Source organism: Chanos chanos, chromosome 8 (assembly GCF_902362185.1).
Source record: "Chanos chanos chromosome 8, fChaCha1.1, whole genome shotgun sequence".
NCBI lineage: Eukaryota > Metazoa > Chordata > Actinopteri > Gonorynchiformes > Chanidae > Chanos > Chanos chanos.
Window position 1 is genome coordinate 47548755 of NC_044502.1, and position 18236 is coordinate 47566990.

The 18236-nt window shown below is 44.0% G+C and overlaps 2 protein-coding genes across 2 annotated transcripts in view; one reads left to right on the forward strand and one right to left on the reverse strand.

Moving 5' to 3' along the window:
- abcb5 (ATP-binding cassette, sub-family B (MDR/TAP), member 5) overlaps positions 1 to 61 on the reverse strand; it is an 18267-nt gene extending 18206 nt beyond the window's left edge. Inside the window, 1 exon segment of the mRNA XM_030783275.1 lies at positions 10 to 61. Coding sequence (XP_030639135.1) covers positions 10 to 61 — 52 coding nt within the window.
- A 14026-nt stretch (positions 62 to 14087) lies between these two features.
- LOC115819774 (extensin-like) lies at positions 14088 to 15431 on the forward strand. The gene is made up of 2 exons (XM_030783276.1): positions 14088 to 14130; positions 14338 to 15431. The coding sequence occupies exons 1-2, from the start codon at positions 14088 to 14090 to the stop codon at positions 15429 to 15431; spliced, it is 1137 nt and encodes a 378-aa protein (XP_030639136.1).
- The last annotated feature ends 2805 nt before the right edge of the window (positions 15432 to 18236 follow it).

Consider the following 18236-nt stretch of genomic DNA (forward strand, 5'->3'; position numbering starts at 1 on the left):
CAAACACACCCTCAGACTTAGGAGGGGAAGTCATGTTGCCTAAATTGGGATCCTCTCCCATGCTGATCGAACTCCTCATGTGGGTTCCTGGAGAGAGAGAGGGTCAGGAAGATCTGAATAATTATTGTCGGCATTCTCATGATAAAACAGCAACACATACTCAGTAAGCCACAGAAAGAGGACAATTCGAAACTCATACAAAAGACAGAGACAGAGAGGAGTCATAGAGACATTAATGTCCAGGAGATGTTGTTTTCAGCGTGTGTTTTCTGGGGGGGTTTCATGTCAGGGGTGTTCCTGTGATCCTGTGTCTTTTCCTGTATGCGCAGATGCCTTGCATGTGGCTGATTCTGTAATATTTTACTAATCTAACACCTTATTATTCCGTAAAAAAAACATATCATTGATAAATCGGATCTGAACCACAGCCAAATGGTGCACGGACATTGTAAAATGAAATTCCTCAAAGCTGAATTTATCACAAAATCAAACATAATAGAATTTAGATTCATTTCGTAGAATCTTTTTATTTTATTACTTAAAATATATGTATAAATATATCAGTGATACATGGGCTATGATACGATTCAGGGACGATGCATTTTAATATGGAAGGATTCGGTGCGATTAAACGCGATGCAATCTGAGTTCTTAGCATTTGTTTAATGTACACTTTCATTTTCCATTATACATTAAAAAAGCCAATTCTATAAAAGTGTCATTGCTTACCTTCAAACAGACGTATTTCACAAAAGACCAGGGAATTCCAAGCATTTTTGTCACTTGATGTATCATTTCAGAATTACATGTGATTGTGTTTATTATTTTTCCAAGAGACACAGTTGGAGAAAAAAGACCTACTGTATAAACAAACATTTTGACATTATTAACTGAAGTTGGTCTCACCAGGTGAGTGGTAAGATTTGTCGTGCTACTTAATCGCTATTCTACACGTTACAAATGGCCAGACGTTTGTCCAATTTTCCTTCCTTCTTGTAAAATCCAAGTCTTCCAAACTTTAGACTTTAGATTTGATGGTGCAGTGTAAACTGTGTCGGCGTTATCGGACATGTTAATGTTTTTACCTCGCAAGCAAGGCTAATGTTACTCTCATAAAAGGTAAATTACCTACAGAAGTTAGAGAGCGAGACGCTTGGCAGATTTATTAGTGGATGAGAGACGGTCATTATTGTTTTGAAAGTAACATGACTTGTTACCTTAGAGCAGTGAGTCTTCAGCAGCAGCTTAGCGTATACTAAGGTTGAATTAGCAGCAAAGCTTCAGTTAACCGATTCGTAACTTTAGAATTGGGCCATCGAGCGGTTCATGGTACATTTAGATCGATCCAGGGGTCCGCGTATCTGTGTAGTCGCATCTTTGCCGTTAAAACCAGTTTACGATTCGTACAAGGAATATTTTTATTGGACCTATTTTAGACTCAATGTAGTGACATATTACAGTCGCAGGGGGGCGGGGGGGAATGCCCCTCCCCCCCCCCCCCCCCCCCCCCCCCCCCCCCCCCCCCCCCCCCCCCGCTGCTCCCCCAAACTCTGCCTATGGTCAAAACCCGTCCCTTCTCATTGCATAAGTAAATGGACGTTTCTCAATACGGAGTACGTCAAGTACGGACTACCGTTTTTTGGGATTTCGGTCTTGACAAGTCCAGCTCAGGAGTCCAGACTGCAGGATGCAGTACGCTAAATCTGCGTTTGGGACGCTGACATGACAGCTCAGCTTGGCTCTAAAGTCTACTCTGCATTTTCACCCTTATCTTCATTGACATTTACAATAAAATAAGATATTATACAATTCAACAAATTTTTAAAAATAGGAATATTAATTAAAATATTAATAAAAAATTAGACATTCACGATGTGTGTCTGTAAAAGGGCTACCAGCGGGAAGAAATTGTAAGATTTCGTAGTTATGGTTTCGCTGAGTGAGGAGTTGAGTACAAAAAAAGCCGAATAAAACCAGAAGAAAATATATTCTGGGATAATGTGTGAAATGCATTCTGCGATACTTGACTACCCAAGTCCACGCAAGTCACCTCCTGATGCATCCTTATTAAAACCCATGAGTCAAGAAAACCTCTGCCTATTTGGTCTGTAATTCCCTAGATGCGAGCTTTGAATTGAAACAGTACTTGCGCTGTGACTGATGACGTTTCACAAGTCCATGGGAACGCAAGTATAGAGAAGGCGGCATATTGAGAGACGCCCAATGCGTAAAAATACCTATGCTTTAAGGTTATTACCTTTTCATTAGGCCTACATCTTGTTTGTACTTGTTTTTGACTGTTTTTTTAAACATTTATCAGCCTCTCCATTTCCTTGTTTGATAGATCTGTGTGTTTCTATGTTATCTGAAAGATAACATGGCATAAAAACCATTAGCAGAGCATTCAGCTTTAGAAAACGGTGATCTCCGTTTCAACTCGTTCCGCAGAACAACGACTTGAAAATCCTTTAGGTACAAAATGGAGAAAATGAACGAAATATTCAAATAATAATTTTCCCATTTCATCATTCTGACTCTTCTCTCGTATGGTATGTGGTGACAATACCAGTCACGAACAATTCCGCTCTCACTGCTGTGGGCGTCTGAAGGTAACTGTTGATGATGACTCCGCACTCCAGGGTTAATGAAGGGTTCGCGCAAATCAAGCGTGCGTAATTAGCGCCAAATTAAACATATTATTGTGCCAAGCTTAATACTGGTTATGCAACAATACAGTTCACTAAATAAAGACCTCCATTATAGTACTCTTGCTTAATATCACTGTACATAACATTACTATTAGACTTTATAATCACTTTCTGCTGTTACTAATGAGTTTTGTCACACATACCAGCAAATATGATGTTTCAGAGACTAAAGGAAATGTGCGCTTAGTTTCGCCTACTCTTTAATTCAGACCTTGCCAAAGAAATATAAATCAAAATTCACTCGGAAGACGTATAAACGTACATATTTTCGTTTGTAAAAAAACTCTAGACTTTAAAGATTTTTTAAATAAGTGTTTAAATATTTGCTGCATATGTTTTGTTTTGTTTTTTTAATGCAGAACAGGCGTCTTTTTTCAGTTAAGAGGGTCACACGAAACCCAGAGCAAACCATTCTTCTTTAAACTCGACTGATGCACGTTTAACTTACAGTTGGTTATACCAGTCAAGCAATTTAACTGAATGAAAATGAGCGAGAGAGAGAGAGAGAGAGAGAGAGAGAAATACTAATTACATCGTAATTCTGTAGCCAGTTATATCAGATTAAAATAGATGTAAACCAGAAACTACTGAAAATAGCTTTTGTAGTTTTACCTGAGCGCAGGTCAATGGAATTTGTTGGTTCAGGTGCAAGGTAGTAACATTCTACTTAAGCAGTGTGCTAACGTGTTTATGTCCTACAAACAGTTATATAGTGACCTCCGTAAGTGATGTACAGCGTACCTCCCACGCCTGAGTGACAAATGTCGCAGGTGTTTCTCTGTCAATCATCGGAGGATGGCATTTGCCCTTAATCATGACCCATATTAGCAGCGGAGCTAACATCATGGTCGAGGTGTGACATTTTTGCGAATAAACTGTTAATTAAACTGGAACGACATTATTCTGCAATATTTAACAGCAGAAATTCTTTGTTTTGGGTGAAATAGAGGCATGTGTAATTGAACTTATAAATATTACATGTTAAGCCTACAGACAAGTTGTATTTGATCAAGGCGCCTAACCAAATTCACCAGAGAATAACATGTGCTTTGTGAAAACTTGTAGGCATATTCCTTATCAAATTCCAACAAAGCTACACTGAAGACCGTTGTGTTCTTCGCAGGTATGCGCCAGCTTATCTAAGTACACAGTGTCCTTTTATTAGTTTTGTTTTGTTTTGCTTTTTTTTGTTGTTTTTTTTGTTTGGTTTCTTTTTGCCTTTTTTGTTGTTGTTGTCGTTCTTTAGAGCCCTGTAAGGTTAAACAATGAACCATTCATTGATATTTATTATTATTATTATTATTATTATTATTAATAATAATAATAATAATAACAATAATAATAACAATAATAATAATATTTATTTAGAGCCCAATATCACTATTTATAGTCTCAAAGGGCTTCACATGTCTATAACAAAGTCAAATCAAAATTAGATCATGCATAAGGTGGAGAAAATAGATAAGTCTTTAATCTTGTTTTAAAAGTATTGTAGGTAATCCATTCCAGAGGAAGGGAGAGCGGTAGGAAAAGGCTCGGTTGCCAGCGGACTTCTTTTTAACTCTTGGAACGACTAATAGTCCAGAATCTTGAGAGCGAAGGGTGCGAGGTGGGTTATAGGGTGTAATTAAGTCAGACATGTAGGAAGGCGCAAGCCCATGTAAAATTTTATATGTTAATAAGAGGACCTTAAAATCTGCCCTTGCATGAACTGGGAGCCAATGAAGGGAAGCCAGGACAGGTGTAATGTGATCAAACTTCTTCGTTCTGGTCAGAATTCTAGCAGCAGCATTCTGGACCAGCTGAAGACTATTGGTACTAGAGGCAGGTAGGCCAGAGTAAAGAACATTGCAGTAATCGAGGTAAGACGTGATGAATGTGTGAATAATGGTCTCTGCATCAGCCATACTTAGAAAGGGCCTAATTTTAGCAATGTTATGGAGGTGATAAAAGGCAGTTTTGGTTGTGTTTTTGATATGAGTGACTAGCGAGAGACTGCAGTCAAAAATCACACCCAAGTTTTTAGCTGAAGAGTTTTGAGAGATGATGCAGGTGTCAGTATTTGTATGCAGTACTTTGTCTGAAAGTTTTAATCAACTCAGTATGTCAATATTAATCCATAATTGCATTGTCGACATTGTCAGCTGTCATTAGAAAGCTGGCTGTAGACTTTTTAATCGTATTCAGTGAAGCACGTGCAAGAATTCGTATGATGCATAGGGCAAGATCCGGCCCGTCGCATAGGCGGTATAGGCAGTATAGGTGGTATAGGGCGAATGCTAAGAAGGCTGTCGATCCATAGGGGCGCCCCCAATGAGGGAAGAAAAAAATTAGAAAATTTGAACTTTTACTATTTTTCACTAATACTATTTTCTCTATGTCATGACAAGTGGACAACTTAGATCACAGGGTGCCGTAAAGCCTCGCACTCTAGAACCTTTTATGACAACATTTTAACTCTCATCATTGATGCGGTCATTGAACCGCAGCCATAACGAATAAGTAGCCTGTCTTGTCCATGTCATCGGTCTAAGCTTGGCTGCAACTTCAAAAATATGTCTATAATATCGCATTTCCTTTTCTATCCCATTTTGTAAGTAATAATTGTAAACCTTTGCATTTTCATCATTGCATTATTGAAGTACGTGAGCTTTTCCGGTCCGAGTTTTTTTCACAGTTAAGTTTTCCCATCATCATGTCCCTTTCACAATGAATAGTTTATTTTCCTTATATGACTGTTAACCTTAACTTTGATCATTGTAATCTTTAATCTGTGCTCTAAAAACTGACACATTTCATGACTTGGTGCCATTCAAGTCGTAGAATCCAGAGAAATGTGCGAGATGGTCACAATGTGAAACACGATGTATCAACTTTACCCGCTGTAGAATCCAGTTGCATCACATGCTGTTTAGTTGCTTGGTTTAAGATTACAAGTTAAGAGTCATATTTAGACAACGTGGGAAGACAAATTAAAACAAAATTTGATGTTTGTGATATTTGAACCGTCTACTCATCACTGACATATTTTCCAACATGAAGGATATAAGGATATTATGGCATGTTGTGAAATATGCAAAGTGGTGAATGGGTATGGTTGGTACAAACTTTCTAGGTGGTTATGTTCATAAGGTATGCAGTTACAGAGTTCATTCAAAGAGAATAAAATTTAAAAAATGTATTTTTTTAGTTTGGACAGGCAGACTAACAAAGAAAATACAACTGTAGCATAGCCTATAGGCTTTTTTGTTTGTGTGTGTGTGCTCTGCCTGGAGCGGGATGCCCCATTTCAGAGTCTGGAGCACAAACAGGGCTGTGAGAGCAGATCTTTTAGAGAGGGCCTCAAAAGCAGTTAAAGAAGGAAAATCTGTTAAGAACATGGCACAGGAACTGAGCATTCCCCTTGCCACCCTGGCCCAATACGTTGAAAAGAAAAGAGACCTTACCGGGCAGGGCTGAAGCATGCTGCCCTCAGTAGGGAACAAGGGCTGCAATGCAGTTTTTCCTGCTGAGAAGGAACTCAATCAGAAAGGCAGCAGCTTCACACCCTGGGCTCCCCGAAAAAGAGGTAGGAATACACTGAAGACCAAAAGTTGAAGCATCAATAGGAAAAGTCCAGGATTAAGCACAATGGTAATGGTCAAATAAGCCAGCATCAAAGACATGTAGGAGTGTTTTTGTTATACAGAAATGTTATGTTCTGTAAATAAATTAACCATTGTACTGAAGTTAAATATGAAATTATTAAATTACAAAATGAAACAAATTATACTAGGACAAATGCATCAGCTAAGTTATTGCTTTATTGTGTCAGGTTCACAAATTGGCCTTTGAGCTGGCTTGTTTTTATGGATCGCCTTCTCCCTCCAAATGGCTAGAAAATGGCAAGGCAAGCGAAAGTTGGTTCGACAATTTCATGGGAAGGAATCCAAAACTCTCTATTAGCTTCAGGCTATAAGCTTATCAAGGGCTACAGATTTCAATCCAACAAATGTGGAGTGCCTCTTTAATAAGTTGGCCACAGTCTCTTTCTAGGCATGGGTTTGAGGGAAAAGTTATATGGAACATGGATGAAACAGAAAGTCCAAGATCTTGGATGAATTGTTGCTACAAAGGGTGAGAGAAGGGTCGGGGATGTGACACCAGCAGAGACGGGGGCACTTGTTACCATGGTAACGTTACCCCCCTCCCCCCCCCTCCCCATTTTGTCTTTCCCAGGAAGAAGTACCTGCTTTATTTTATCAGAGGCAATTCGGTGTGATGTGATACGATGTAATCTGATACAGTTCTTAGCATTTGTTTGACGTAGACATTCATTTCTCTCCTTCTTATAAAATCCAAATGTCTTCCAAACTTTAGATTTTAGATTTGATGGTGCAGTGTAAACCGTGTTTGCATTATCAGACATTTTGTTCTTGTTTTTACTTCGCAAGCAATGCTAACGTTACTCTCGTAAAAGGTAAAAGGTCAATACAAAACACTGTGCAGCCAATTCAGAGCTGTCATTGTGCTGGACAGGTAAGAAAATCTGAGTATCGTCAGCATAACAATGGAAGTTAATGTTGTAACTATGAATAATGTCACCCAAAGGGAGCATGTAAATAGAGAACAGGAGAGGGCCAAGGACCAACCCCTGAGGAACACCATATTTAAGCTCATGGTACTCAGAGGTCACATTATTATAGCGAACACACTGATTTCTCCCTGAGAGATAAGATTTGAACCAAGAGAGCACCAGGCCACGAACGCCAATTTGATTTTCCAGGCGCTTTAACAATATTGTGTGATCTGCTGTGTCAAATGCTGCAATCAGATCAAGTAGAATAAGAACACAGGTAGCGCCAGTGTCCATGGCTAATAAAAGATCATTAGTCACTCTAGTAAGGGCGGTTTCAGTAGAGTGAAACCACCTGAAGCCTGACTGAAACATTTCAAACAGACTGTTAGAGGACATAAGGACTATAAGCTAAGCAGCTACAACTTTTTCAATTATTTTTGAAAGAAACAGGAGATTAGAGATCAGTCTATAATTATTTAAGGCTTCAGGGTCAAGCAAGTAAGTAAGGACCTGCTCATGGTCGTTTTAAAAGCAGAGGGTAAAACACCAGATTTAAGTGACATATTTCAAAGGTTAAGCATGGTTGGGCCAAGGACTGAGAAAAGCTCTATGTAAAGTTTAGCAGGTAGGGGGTCAAGCCGGCAAGAGGCTGGTTTAGCAGATTGCACCAGTTTGGACAGTGCGTCTAGAGAGATAAGATTAAACTCAGTTAAAGGGTGTTCACCCTGATTAATCTCTGGCTCAGTGATGGAGAGCGTGCAGGCAGTCTGATTTGATAAACTAATTTGAATATCACAATGAATTAAGTCTATTTTTTGCAAGAAAAATTCAACATGATTGTTGTCAAATACTAGTAGCAGAGGTCCATGAGTAATAAATGAATGTTAAAGTTTAAAATTGTTAAAGTAATTTTGGTGTCTCTGTGTGTGTGTGGAACTGCTTTAAACTCTTCACCCTTAGTCTCCATCGTGGAAGACAAACTGAGAAAAGTGATGATCTGGAAAAGTGTTAAACTTTAGATCTTTTTGTCTGTAGAGCAGGGGTCATCCAATCCAGCTGCAGACAAACACACCTGATGCAACAACTGGAATTTTGAGAAACTGTGGTTTTAGATTACACCTGGAGTAGGTTTCTCGTGCTCTCTCAAGGCAGAACGGTTTGAAAATGTGAAACTAATGTGTGGCATGAGCTTCTCATGCACTGATGAACTCTCATCAGAGATGGAGAGAGATATGTCATATATTCTCCACTCAGGGAAAATATTCGCCCTTTGATTACCTCGGGAGATAAACATCTGAGCTCTGTCACCATTTGTTGCCTAGAAACAATGACTAACTGCAGCTGAAAAATTCCACTTATTCAAGTAAGTATTTAAGAGGAACTGTGTACACCTGCATTTCCTTGTGCAACTTAGCACTCAAAACAATATGCAGTTTAGCACCCAGAACAATATGCAACTTAGCACCCAGAAAAATATGCAACTTAGCACCCAGAACAATACGCAGTTTTAAAAAAGAGACAGCTGACGGCTCTACTGAGAACTGGGGACTGAAGACAAAGTGTGTTGATTAGAAGTTCAGAGGACATTGGTTTTCAGATCGAAGAATGAATGCAGAGATCTTATCAATCCTGCAAACAGGTTTTTCTCAGACAGAGGAGTCCTGTTTAACCTGAAATGTTTGTATAAGAGAGTACGCCTCACATGATTTCCTCACTGAAGATTTTCTGAAAACAGGACTGATAGTTAAGAATATTTGAACATTTGAACAGTCAGAATGAGAGAAAATGTTGGCTCCTTCCTCCCTTGATTCCCTCTCATATTACATCATTAATACTTTGCATGCTTCCAGATCTTAGACAAAATTAAACTTTAGATACATTTCAAAGTTTCTTTTATTACCACATGGATAAGCTGGTGGAATTAATATCAGTATAGATGGAACAGCTGTAACAATACACCACATACAACAGTGCAAACATAATGACATCACATAAGTGCATAACATAAAGACATAAGTGCAAAATGATAAAACATACAGTACACAACTCCACATAGCATACAATTATACCTGACTTTTGTGTATTTATCATCTGTATGGCTTTGGGGAAGAAGCTCCGGTTAAGGCGTTCTGTCTGCCCCTTAGTGACCCATACCCTCTGCCCTGCCTCTTAGTGACCTATACCCTCTGCCCTGCCTCTTAGTGACCTATACCCTCTGTCCTGCCTCCTAGTGACCTATACCCTCTGTCCTGCCTCCTAATGCACTATACCCTCTGTCCTGCCTCTTAGTGACCTATACCCTCTGTCCTGCCTCTTACTGACCTATACCCTCTGTCCTGCCTCCTAATGCACTATACCCTCGGTCCACCCATGTTCCCTGTGACACCCCCCACGCTAGTGGTGAGGGGGTGGGACGTGATGTTGAGTCTGACAACTTGGATCCTGTCCTTGAAAAAATCCAGGATCCAGAGGCGCAGTGAGGTGTTAATGTTCATGTCCCGGAGTTTCCTGAACAGTTTGAAAGGGTTGATAGTATTACAAGCAGAACAGTTTGAGAGGGTTGATAGTATTAAAAGAAGAACTGAAATCGATGAACAGAACTCTTGCATAGGTATGTTTGGACTCCAGATGTTGGAGGGTGAAGTGCAGTGACTGCATCATCTGTGGACCAGTTTGGACAATATGCAAACTGTACTGGGTCCATCGGGGGGATGTGACTGATTTAATGTGTGCCAGAACTATGCGCTCAAATGCCCTCATAGTCACTGATGTCAGGACCACAGGTCTGTAGTCATTGAGGCCAGATATTTTTACTGTTTTGGGAATGGGGATGATGGTGGAGTTTTTGAAGGGAGCTGGGACCTTCTGTTGGCTGAGTGAGGAGTTATAGATGTCCGTGAAGACTGGGGCCAGAGGCTTAGTAAGGCTGGGGTTAGATGGTCTGGGCAGGGGCTTAGTAAGGCTGGGGTTAGATGGTCTGGGCAGGGGCTCAGGGCAGGGGCTTAGTAAGGCTGGGGTTAGATGGTCAGGGCTGGGGCTTAGTGAGGCTGGGGTTAGATGGTCTGGGCAGGGGCTTAGTAAGGCTGGGGTTAGATGGTCTGGGCAGGGGCTTAGTGAGGCTGGGGTTAGATGGTCTGGGCAGGGGCTTAGTGAGGCTGGGGTTAGATGGTCTGGGCAGGGGCTTAGTGAGGCTGGGGTTAGATGGTCTGGGCAGGGGCTTAGTGAGGCTGGGGTTAGATGGTCTGGGCAGGGGCTTAGTAAGGCTGGGGTTAGATGGTCTGGGCAGGGGCTTAGTAAGGCTGGGCAGGGGCTCAGGGCAGGGGCTTAGTAAGGCTGGGGTTAGATGGTCTGGGCAGGGGCTTAGTGAGGCTGGGGTTAGATGGTCTGGGCAGGGGCTTAGTAAGGCTGGGGTTAGATGGTCTGGGCAGGGGCTTAGTGAGGCTGGGGTTAGATGGTTTGGGCAGGGGCTTAGTAAGGCTGGGGTTAGATGGTCTGGGCAGGGGCTTAGTAAGGCTGGGGTTAGATGGTCTGGGCAGTGGCTTAGTGAGACTGGGGTTAGATGGTCTGGGCAGGGGCTTAGTGAGGCTGGGGTTAGATGGTCGGGGCAGGGGCTTAGTAAGGCTGGGGTTAGATGGTCTGGGCAGGGGCTTAGTGAGACTGGGGTTAGATGGTCTGGGCAGGGGCTTAGTGAGGCTGGGGTTAGATGGTCTGGGCAGGGGCTTAGTGAGGCTGGGGTTAGATGGTCTGGGCAGGGGCTTAGTGAGGCTGGGGTTAGATGGTCTGGGCAGGGGCTTAGTAAGGCTGGGGTTAGATGGTTGGGCAGGGGCTTAGTAAGGCTGGGCAGGGGCTCAGGGCAGGGGCTTAGTGAGGCTGGGGTTAGATGGTCTGGGCAGGGGCTTAGTGAGGCTGGGGTTAGATGGTCTGGGCAGGAGCTTAGTAAGGCTGGGCAGGGGCTCAGGGCAGGGGCTTAGTGAGGCTGGCGTTAGATGGTCTGGGCAGGGGCTTAGTGAGGCTGGGGTTAGATGGTCTGGGCAGGGGCTTAGTGAGGCTGGGGTTAGATGGTCGGGGCAGGGGCTTAGTAAGGCTGGGGTTAGATGGTCTGGGCAGGGGCTTAGTGAGGCTGGGGTTAGATGGTCTGGGCAGGGGCTTAGTAAGGCTGGGGTTAGATGGTCTGGGCAGGGGCTTAGTGAGGCTGGGGTTAGATGGTCTGGGTTGGGGCTTAGTGAGTCTGGGGTTAGATGGTCTGGGCAGGGGCTTAGTAAGGCTGGGGTTAGATGGTCTGGGCAGGGGCTTAGTGAGGCTGGGGTTAGATGGTCTGGGCAGGGGCTTAGTGAGGCTGGGGTTAGATGGTCTGGGCAGGGGCTTAGTGAGGCTGGGGTTAGATGGTCTGGGCAGGGGCTTAGTAAGGCTGGGGTTAGATGGTCTGGGCAGGGGCTTAGTGAGGCTGGGGTTAGATGGTCTGGGCGGGGGCTTAGTGAGGCTGGGGTTAGATGGTCTGGGCAGGGGCTTAGTAAGGCTGGGGTTAGATGGTCTGGGCAGGGGCTTAGTGAGGCTGGGGTTAGATGGTTTGGGCAGGGGCTTAGTGAGGCTGGGGTTAGATGGTCAGGGCTGGGGCTTAGTGAGGCTGGGGTTAGATGGTCTGGGCAGGGGCTTAGTAAGGCTGGGCAGGGGCTCAGGGCAGGGGCTTAGTAAGGCTGGGGTTAGATGGTCTGGGCGGGGGCTTAGTGAGGCTGGGGATAGATGGTCTGGGCAGGGGCTTAGTGAGGCTGGGGTTAGATGGTCAGGGCTGGGGCTTAGTGAGGCTGGGGTTAGATGGTCTGGGCAGGGGCTTAGTAAGGCTGGGCAGGGGCTCAGGGCAGGGGCTTAGTAAGGCTGGGGTTAGATGGTCTGGGCGGGGGCCTAGTGAGGCTGGGGTTAGATGGTCGGGGCAGGGGCTTAGTAATGCTGGGGTTAGATGGTTTGGGCAGGGGCTTAGTAAGGCTGGGGTTAGATGGTCTGGGCAGGGGCTTAGTAAGGCTGGGGTTAGATGGTCTGGGCAGGGGCTTAGTGAGACTGGGGTTAGATGGTCTGGGCAGGGGCTTAGTGAGGCTGGGGTTAGATGGTCTGGGCAGGGGCTTAGTAAGGCTGGGGTTAGATGGTCTGGGTTGGGGCTTAGTGAGGCTGGGGTTAGATGGTCTGGGCAGGGGCTTAGTGAGGCTGGGGTTAGATGGTCTGGGCAGGGGCTTAGTAAGGCTGGGGTTAGATGGTCTGGGCAGGGGCTTAGTGAGTCTGGGGTTAGATGGTCTGGGCAGGGGCTTAGTGAGGCTGGGGTTAGATGGTCTGGGCAGGAGCTTAGTAAGGCTGGGCAGGGGCTCAGGGCAGGGGCTTAGTGAGGCTGGCGTTAGATGGTCTGGGCAGGGGCTTAGTGAGGCTGGGGTTAGATGGTCTGGGCAGGGGCTTAGTGAGGCTGGGGTTAGATGGTCTGGGCCTGCTGCTTTGTTTTTGTTCAGCTTACGGAACACCCTTCTCACTGTATTTGTTTCAGTTGTGAATGGCGGTGGTAGATGGGAGGTTGGGAATGGCCATGTGTTTGTAGTAGGCTTCTCAAACTGGGCAAAAAAAAGCCTCCAACCTGTCTGGTAGCATGGGGTCTGCATCTGTGGGGGTAGGTGACTTTTTATGTAACTGGTGAGTTCTTGAAGACTTTTCCATATTGCCAGTTTTTTGGCATAAGATGTTTTTGCTTTCCTTATCGCAGATCAGAAAGGAAACCTGAGTGGGCAAATAACACTTTCATTATTGTTTCATTTACTTAATAAAAAAAAAGTTACATAACACCCACATCCCCAATGTGTAGACGTAAATGCCCCTTACACTCAATCACTGGTTGCACAACCTTTAGCCTCAATGTCTGTAAACAAACTCTTCCTATCATTCAATATCAGTCTTAAAAGTCACTGTGCGGGAAGTTCAGCCCAGTCTTCCTTACAGAGCTGCTTTCATCCAGAAACACTGCTTTGGTTTCAAACATGAGCTGCTGGTTTCACAGTATCTCTGTTGGTTTTAAGACTTTGGACTTTCACTGAGCCATCCCAACATGTTAATTTTACATTGATACATCAGTCAGATGTGTTTTGTGTTTTAGATTGTTGTCTTGCCGCATGAACCCACCATGCTGCAGATGACCGGACGTTTTCCAGCAGACTTCTCTGATCCGGAGCAGAATTCATCATTCCTTCAGTTATGGCAAGTCATCCAGGTCCGGAGGCATCTCGGCGTCTCCTCACATCACATGACCACTTTCCTGCCAGTTAACAGTGTTCCTTAAGCAAATGAAATCAGTTTTTAAAAATTGTTATTTGTTCACTCAAGTTCCCTTTATCTAATATTAGATTTGTGGTTGAAGACCTGAAAACATCTGCTGTCAGAAACGTACAGCAATAGAGTAGAAATCAGGGAGGGGCCAAACCCTGTGTGTGGTGTCCTCCCTCGGCCACGCCTTTACTGTCACAGGCCTGGCCGTGTGAGAGCACAGCATTCTCACTCTTCACAGGGTTGCACTCTTGAACTGGGGGTTGAACTGACATGAGTGTTGATACTATCTGTGTGTGTGTGTGTGTGTGTGTGTGTGTTTTGTATATTTCTATTTAAGCTGCACTGGTCCAAGTAACTGTGGGTGTCTTCATGATATTAGAGTATGAAATATGATGATATGGTGAAATATGATGACTGCCTCCTAAACACCTGGTTAACGTTACATTACTACCAACACCCTCATTGGAGTCAGCTGCACTGAGCATGTGAGTAGCTGGATGTGAAACTACCTCTAGACTATCCAAACCATGCCACGTCTCATTAAAGACTTCTTCTCACACTGTGAGGCAGGTAGGAATTCAGGATCTGAGAGTAAAGGCTCTGTTAAGTGGAAGAAAATGATAGAAGATCTGAAAAAAAATGTTAAGCTGTCACTCAAAATCTTTGCCAGCTTTAAGCCCTTTCTGTATACAGCACCCACCTGATTAGCCCTGTGCATTAACGAACTCCCCCAACTCACTGTGTTTCCACCACAACACACTCCCTCTTCTCCCACAGTCCTCCTCAAACACACCTCCTCTCCAGCCCTCCTCTGTCCTGTGGAGTTCCCAGAGTGTCCTGAGGGGGTTGGCATTTGTGTTCACCCCAAATCTGCACTGCTTCACACTGTCACCCGAACCTTTCACCCCAAACCTGCACTGCCTAACACCGTCACTCCGACCTTTCACCCCAAACCTGCACTGCCTCACACTGTCACCCCGACCTTTCACCCAAGACCTGCACTACCTCACACTGTCACTCCAACCTTTCACCCCAAACCTGCACTGCCTCACATCGTCACTCCGATCTTTCACCCCAAACCTGCACTGCCTAGCACCGTCACTCGAACCTTTCACCCCAAACCTGCACTGCCTCACACCGTCACTCCGACCTTTCACCCCAAACCTGCACTGCCTCACACCGTCACTCCGACCTTTCACCCAAGACCTGCACTGCCTCACACTGTCACTCCAACCTTTCACCCCAAACCTGCATTGCCTCACATCGTCACTCCGACCTCTCACCCCAAACTTGCACTGCCTCACACTGTCACCCTGACCTTTCACCCCAAACTTGCAATGCCTCACACTGTTACCCTGAACTTTCACCCCAAACCTGCACTGCCTGACACCGTCACCCTGACCTTTCACCCCAAACCTGCACTGCCTCACACTGTCACTCCGACCTTTAACCCAAGACCTGCACTGCCTCACACTGTCACCCCGACCTTTCACCCCAAACCTGCACTGCCTCACACCGTCACCCTGACCTTTCACCCCAAACTTGCACTGCCTCACACCGTCACCCTGACCTTTCACCCCAAACCTGCACTGCCTCACACCATCACCCCGACCTTTCACCCCAGACTTGCACTGCCTCACACTGTCACCCTGACCTTTCATCCCAGACCTGCACTGCCTCACACCGTCACATCGACCTCTCACCCCAAACCTGCACTGCCTCACACCATCACCCTGACCTTTCACCCCAGACCTGCACTGCCTCACACTGTCACCTTGACCTTTCACCCCAGACCTGCACTGCCTCACACTGTCACTCCGACCTTTCACGCATCACAAGTAATAACCTCTAGTTCAGTCAATGACTGCTAGTTCAATTATTTAGAACTACTGCACTCTACAGAATGTGAATGATATAAGTATAAATAAAGTCATAGTTCCAAATAAAGGTCAGTGTTTTATCTATTCTTTGTATTATCACTCCATCTAATCTTTGTAGAACATTCAGAGGGTGTTGTCTGCAGCCTGTAGTAAAATAAACAGTGAACACACCGTGTAACAGACATCTTGCTACTCTCATGTGAACGCTCTGTCTGTACAGAACACTTTGTCTGTACAGAATGTTCCTTCTACAGGAATTTTCTGAGGGCCACACTCAACGCTAAAAGACTCTGACGCGGTCAGTCCATCAGTGACTCTGGCACTGGCCTGATGTTAGATATGATAGTGAACACACAGTGCCATGACAGAGTATTTTAAAAAGCATGAAAAGGTATTTTTCATAGCGCTATGTGTCCACTGATTCCTGATCTCCTCTATTATTGTACATTTTTGACACTAAATCTTTTCTTGTCCACAAAGAAAAATCTAATATTAGATGAAGGGAATCTGGGTGAGCAAATAACACATTTTATTAATTTATATTTTAGATCTAATGAACAGAGTTATCCAAGAGCAGTTGGCCCTGTGTTAAACAGTAATGTCCGCAGAGTTAATCAGGCCAGTGAAAGGCAGACGACTGAACACAGCTGGCCTGTAAATGTGTCCTATTTTTCACCCTCGCTGGCAGAGTGAAACTGTCAGCACAAAGATTCGACAGGCACATCATGCCACTGTCAGAGGAGTTTCCAGAAGAAGACAAAGTTGTTTGTGTCTGTCAGCCAGGAGAGGGCAGCAAAGACATGTCTGCGGCCGCCGGCCCTGACTCAGCCACAGCCAGTGTCTTAATCCCCAAATGGAGAACATGTGGAACTGTCCGGAATCTTCCCAGGTTAACATACCTGACGGTCAGTGTATGACTGTCTTTAACAGACCTGACGGTCAGTGTATATTATTATTATCATTATCATTATTATTATTATTACATAGATTATGTACTACAATTACAGTTTACAATTTGGCATTTTGCAGATACTTTTAAACACAAGTGACATACAGTTAGTGCATCAGGTTTGACTACCTCATAAAGAAAAGACTGTAGTAAGAATGCAAATTAATTATTTCCAGTATGAAACTCCTGTACATCCTGCAATAATAAAACACAAAACTGTAAACAAGGTTAGTACATTGGAATTTTTTAACATATTATACCCTGAAATATAACCATAAAAGAGCAGTTATACATTGGGGGACAGGTGGATTCTGAAAAGGTGGGTTTTCAGTCTCCTGCGGAAGATGGTGAGTGATTCCACAGTTCTGATTGGGTGGGGAAGGTCATTCCACCACCGCGGAACAGGGCAGGAAAAAGACATCGCCGAGTGGAACTGCCCGGCTCCCGAAGTGAGGGGACCGCCAGCTGCCCAGAGGAGGTCGAGCGGAGAGATCTGGTTTGGAGTGTAAGGAGTGATCACAGACTAAAGGTAGGATGGGGCAGAGCCTCTTGTGGCCTGGTAAGACAGCACTAGTGTCTTAAACTGGATGCGGGCTGCTTCTGGAAGCCAGTGAAGTGCAGTGCGTAACGGAGTGACATGAGAGTGTTTTGAGAGGTTGAATACCAGGTGTGCAGCAGCATTCTGAACCAGCTGAAGCAGCCAGATAGCACAGGCTGGTACGCCAGCCGGTAAGGCGTTGCATTGGTCATGGATATAGAATATATAGAGCACAGTATATGGAATATATACTATAGACGTAGAAGTGGAAGAGAACAAATGAGACAAAGAAGAGGAAAGTTTGAATAACAAACAGTGTCTGTGTCTGATTTCTCCCACATATGAGTAACATTTTTTACTCATGTACAGCAACCTGACGGTAGAGAAAGTGTAGGACGGTAATTTCACATATTCACCAGCAGAGGCCGCTGTTTAAACAGAGCTACACATTAGAGCAACACGGAGTCACACTAACTCTAATTGAGAAAATATCAACACCGTTACAAGACTTAAATACAAATTTAAATACAGTTGCTGACATGCAGTCAGTACTGTCGTGAGTGTTAGGGTTAGGGTTAGGGTTAGGGTTTTTAATTTTTTAAAACTAAACCTGTTTTAGCTGATATAACTAATGAAATCATATTTCATTTCAAATTGTGGAGACAAGACCATGATCAGGTTTGGACACTAGGCGGCAGTCTTTGTCAAGTCTGGTTTCGCTGTGGGTTAATTGCCGTTTTGAGGAAGGAAATATGAATTGATATGAAATCTCAGTAATGATGTTACATCTCAGTAATGATGTGTAAACTGATTAAAAGGTAATATCATTAATATCAAAAAAATGATGTCCTGGAAAAATCATGCTTTGTTATAGTATTCCTCCAGGTTGAATATGATCTTGGACGGGTTTGGCTTTGGCGTGATGTCCTTAAGGCAAACTTTAAAAATGCTATCAAAGTACAAAAGCTTCGGGACAGAAAGAAAGGAAGAAAAAGAGAATGATCGAGGGCTCTGACTCGTCCACGTGTTCGACAGATAAAAGTCACGAAATTATGTCCCGAAAACCGTACATTTTGGGCCCTCGTTTATTAGTTTCGTTTATTCTCATTTCGTCTGCGCGTGGCCAAGTTCAGACAGTGCACTGATATTTCAGCTACCGTAAGGTTCATTCTAAACACACAGCCGGCTCGTGCTTTCATGTCTCTGTCTCATTTTGACAGGAGAAATTTATCCTCTGTTTTTATCAGACATTTTGTAGACGCTCCATAAGATATTGAGATAGTTTGTGTTTGGCTCTAAACAGTAATAT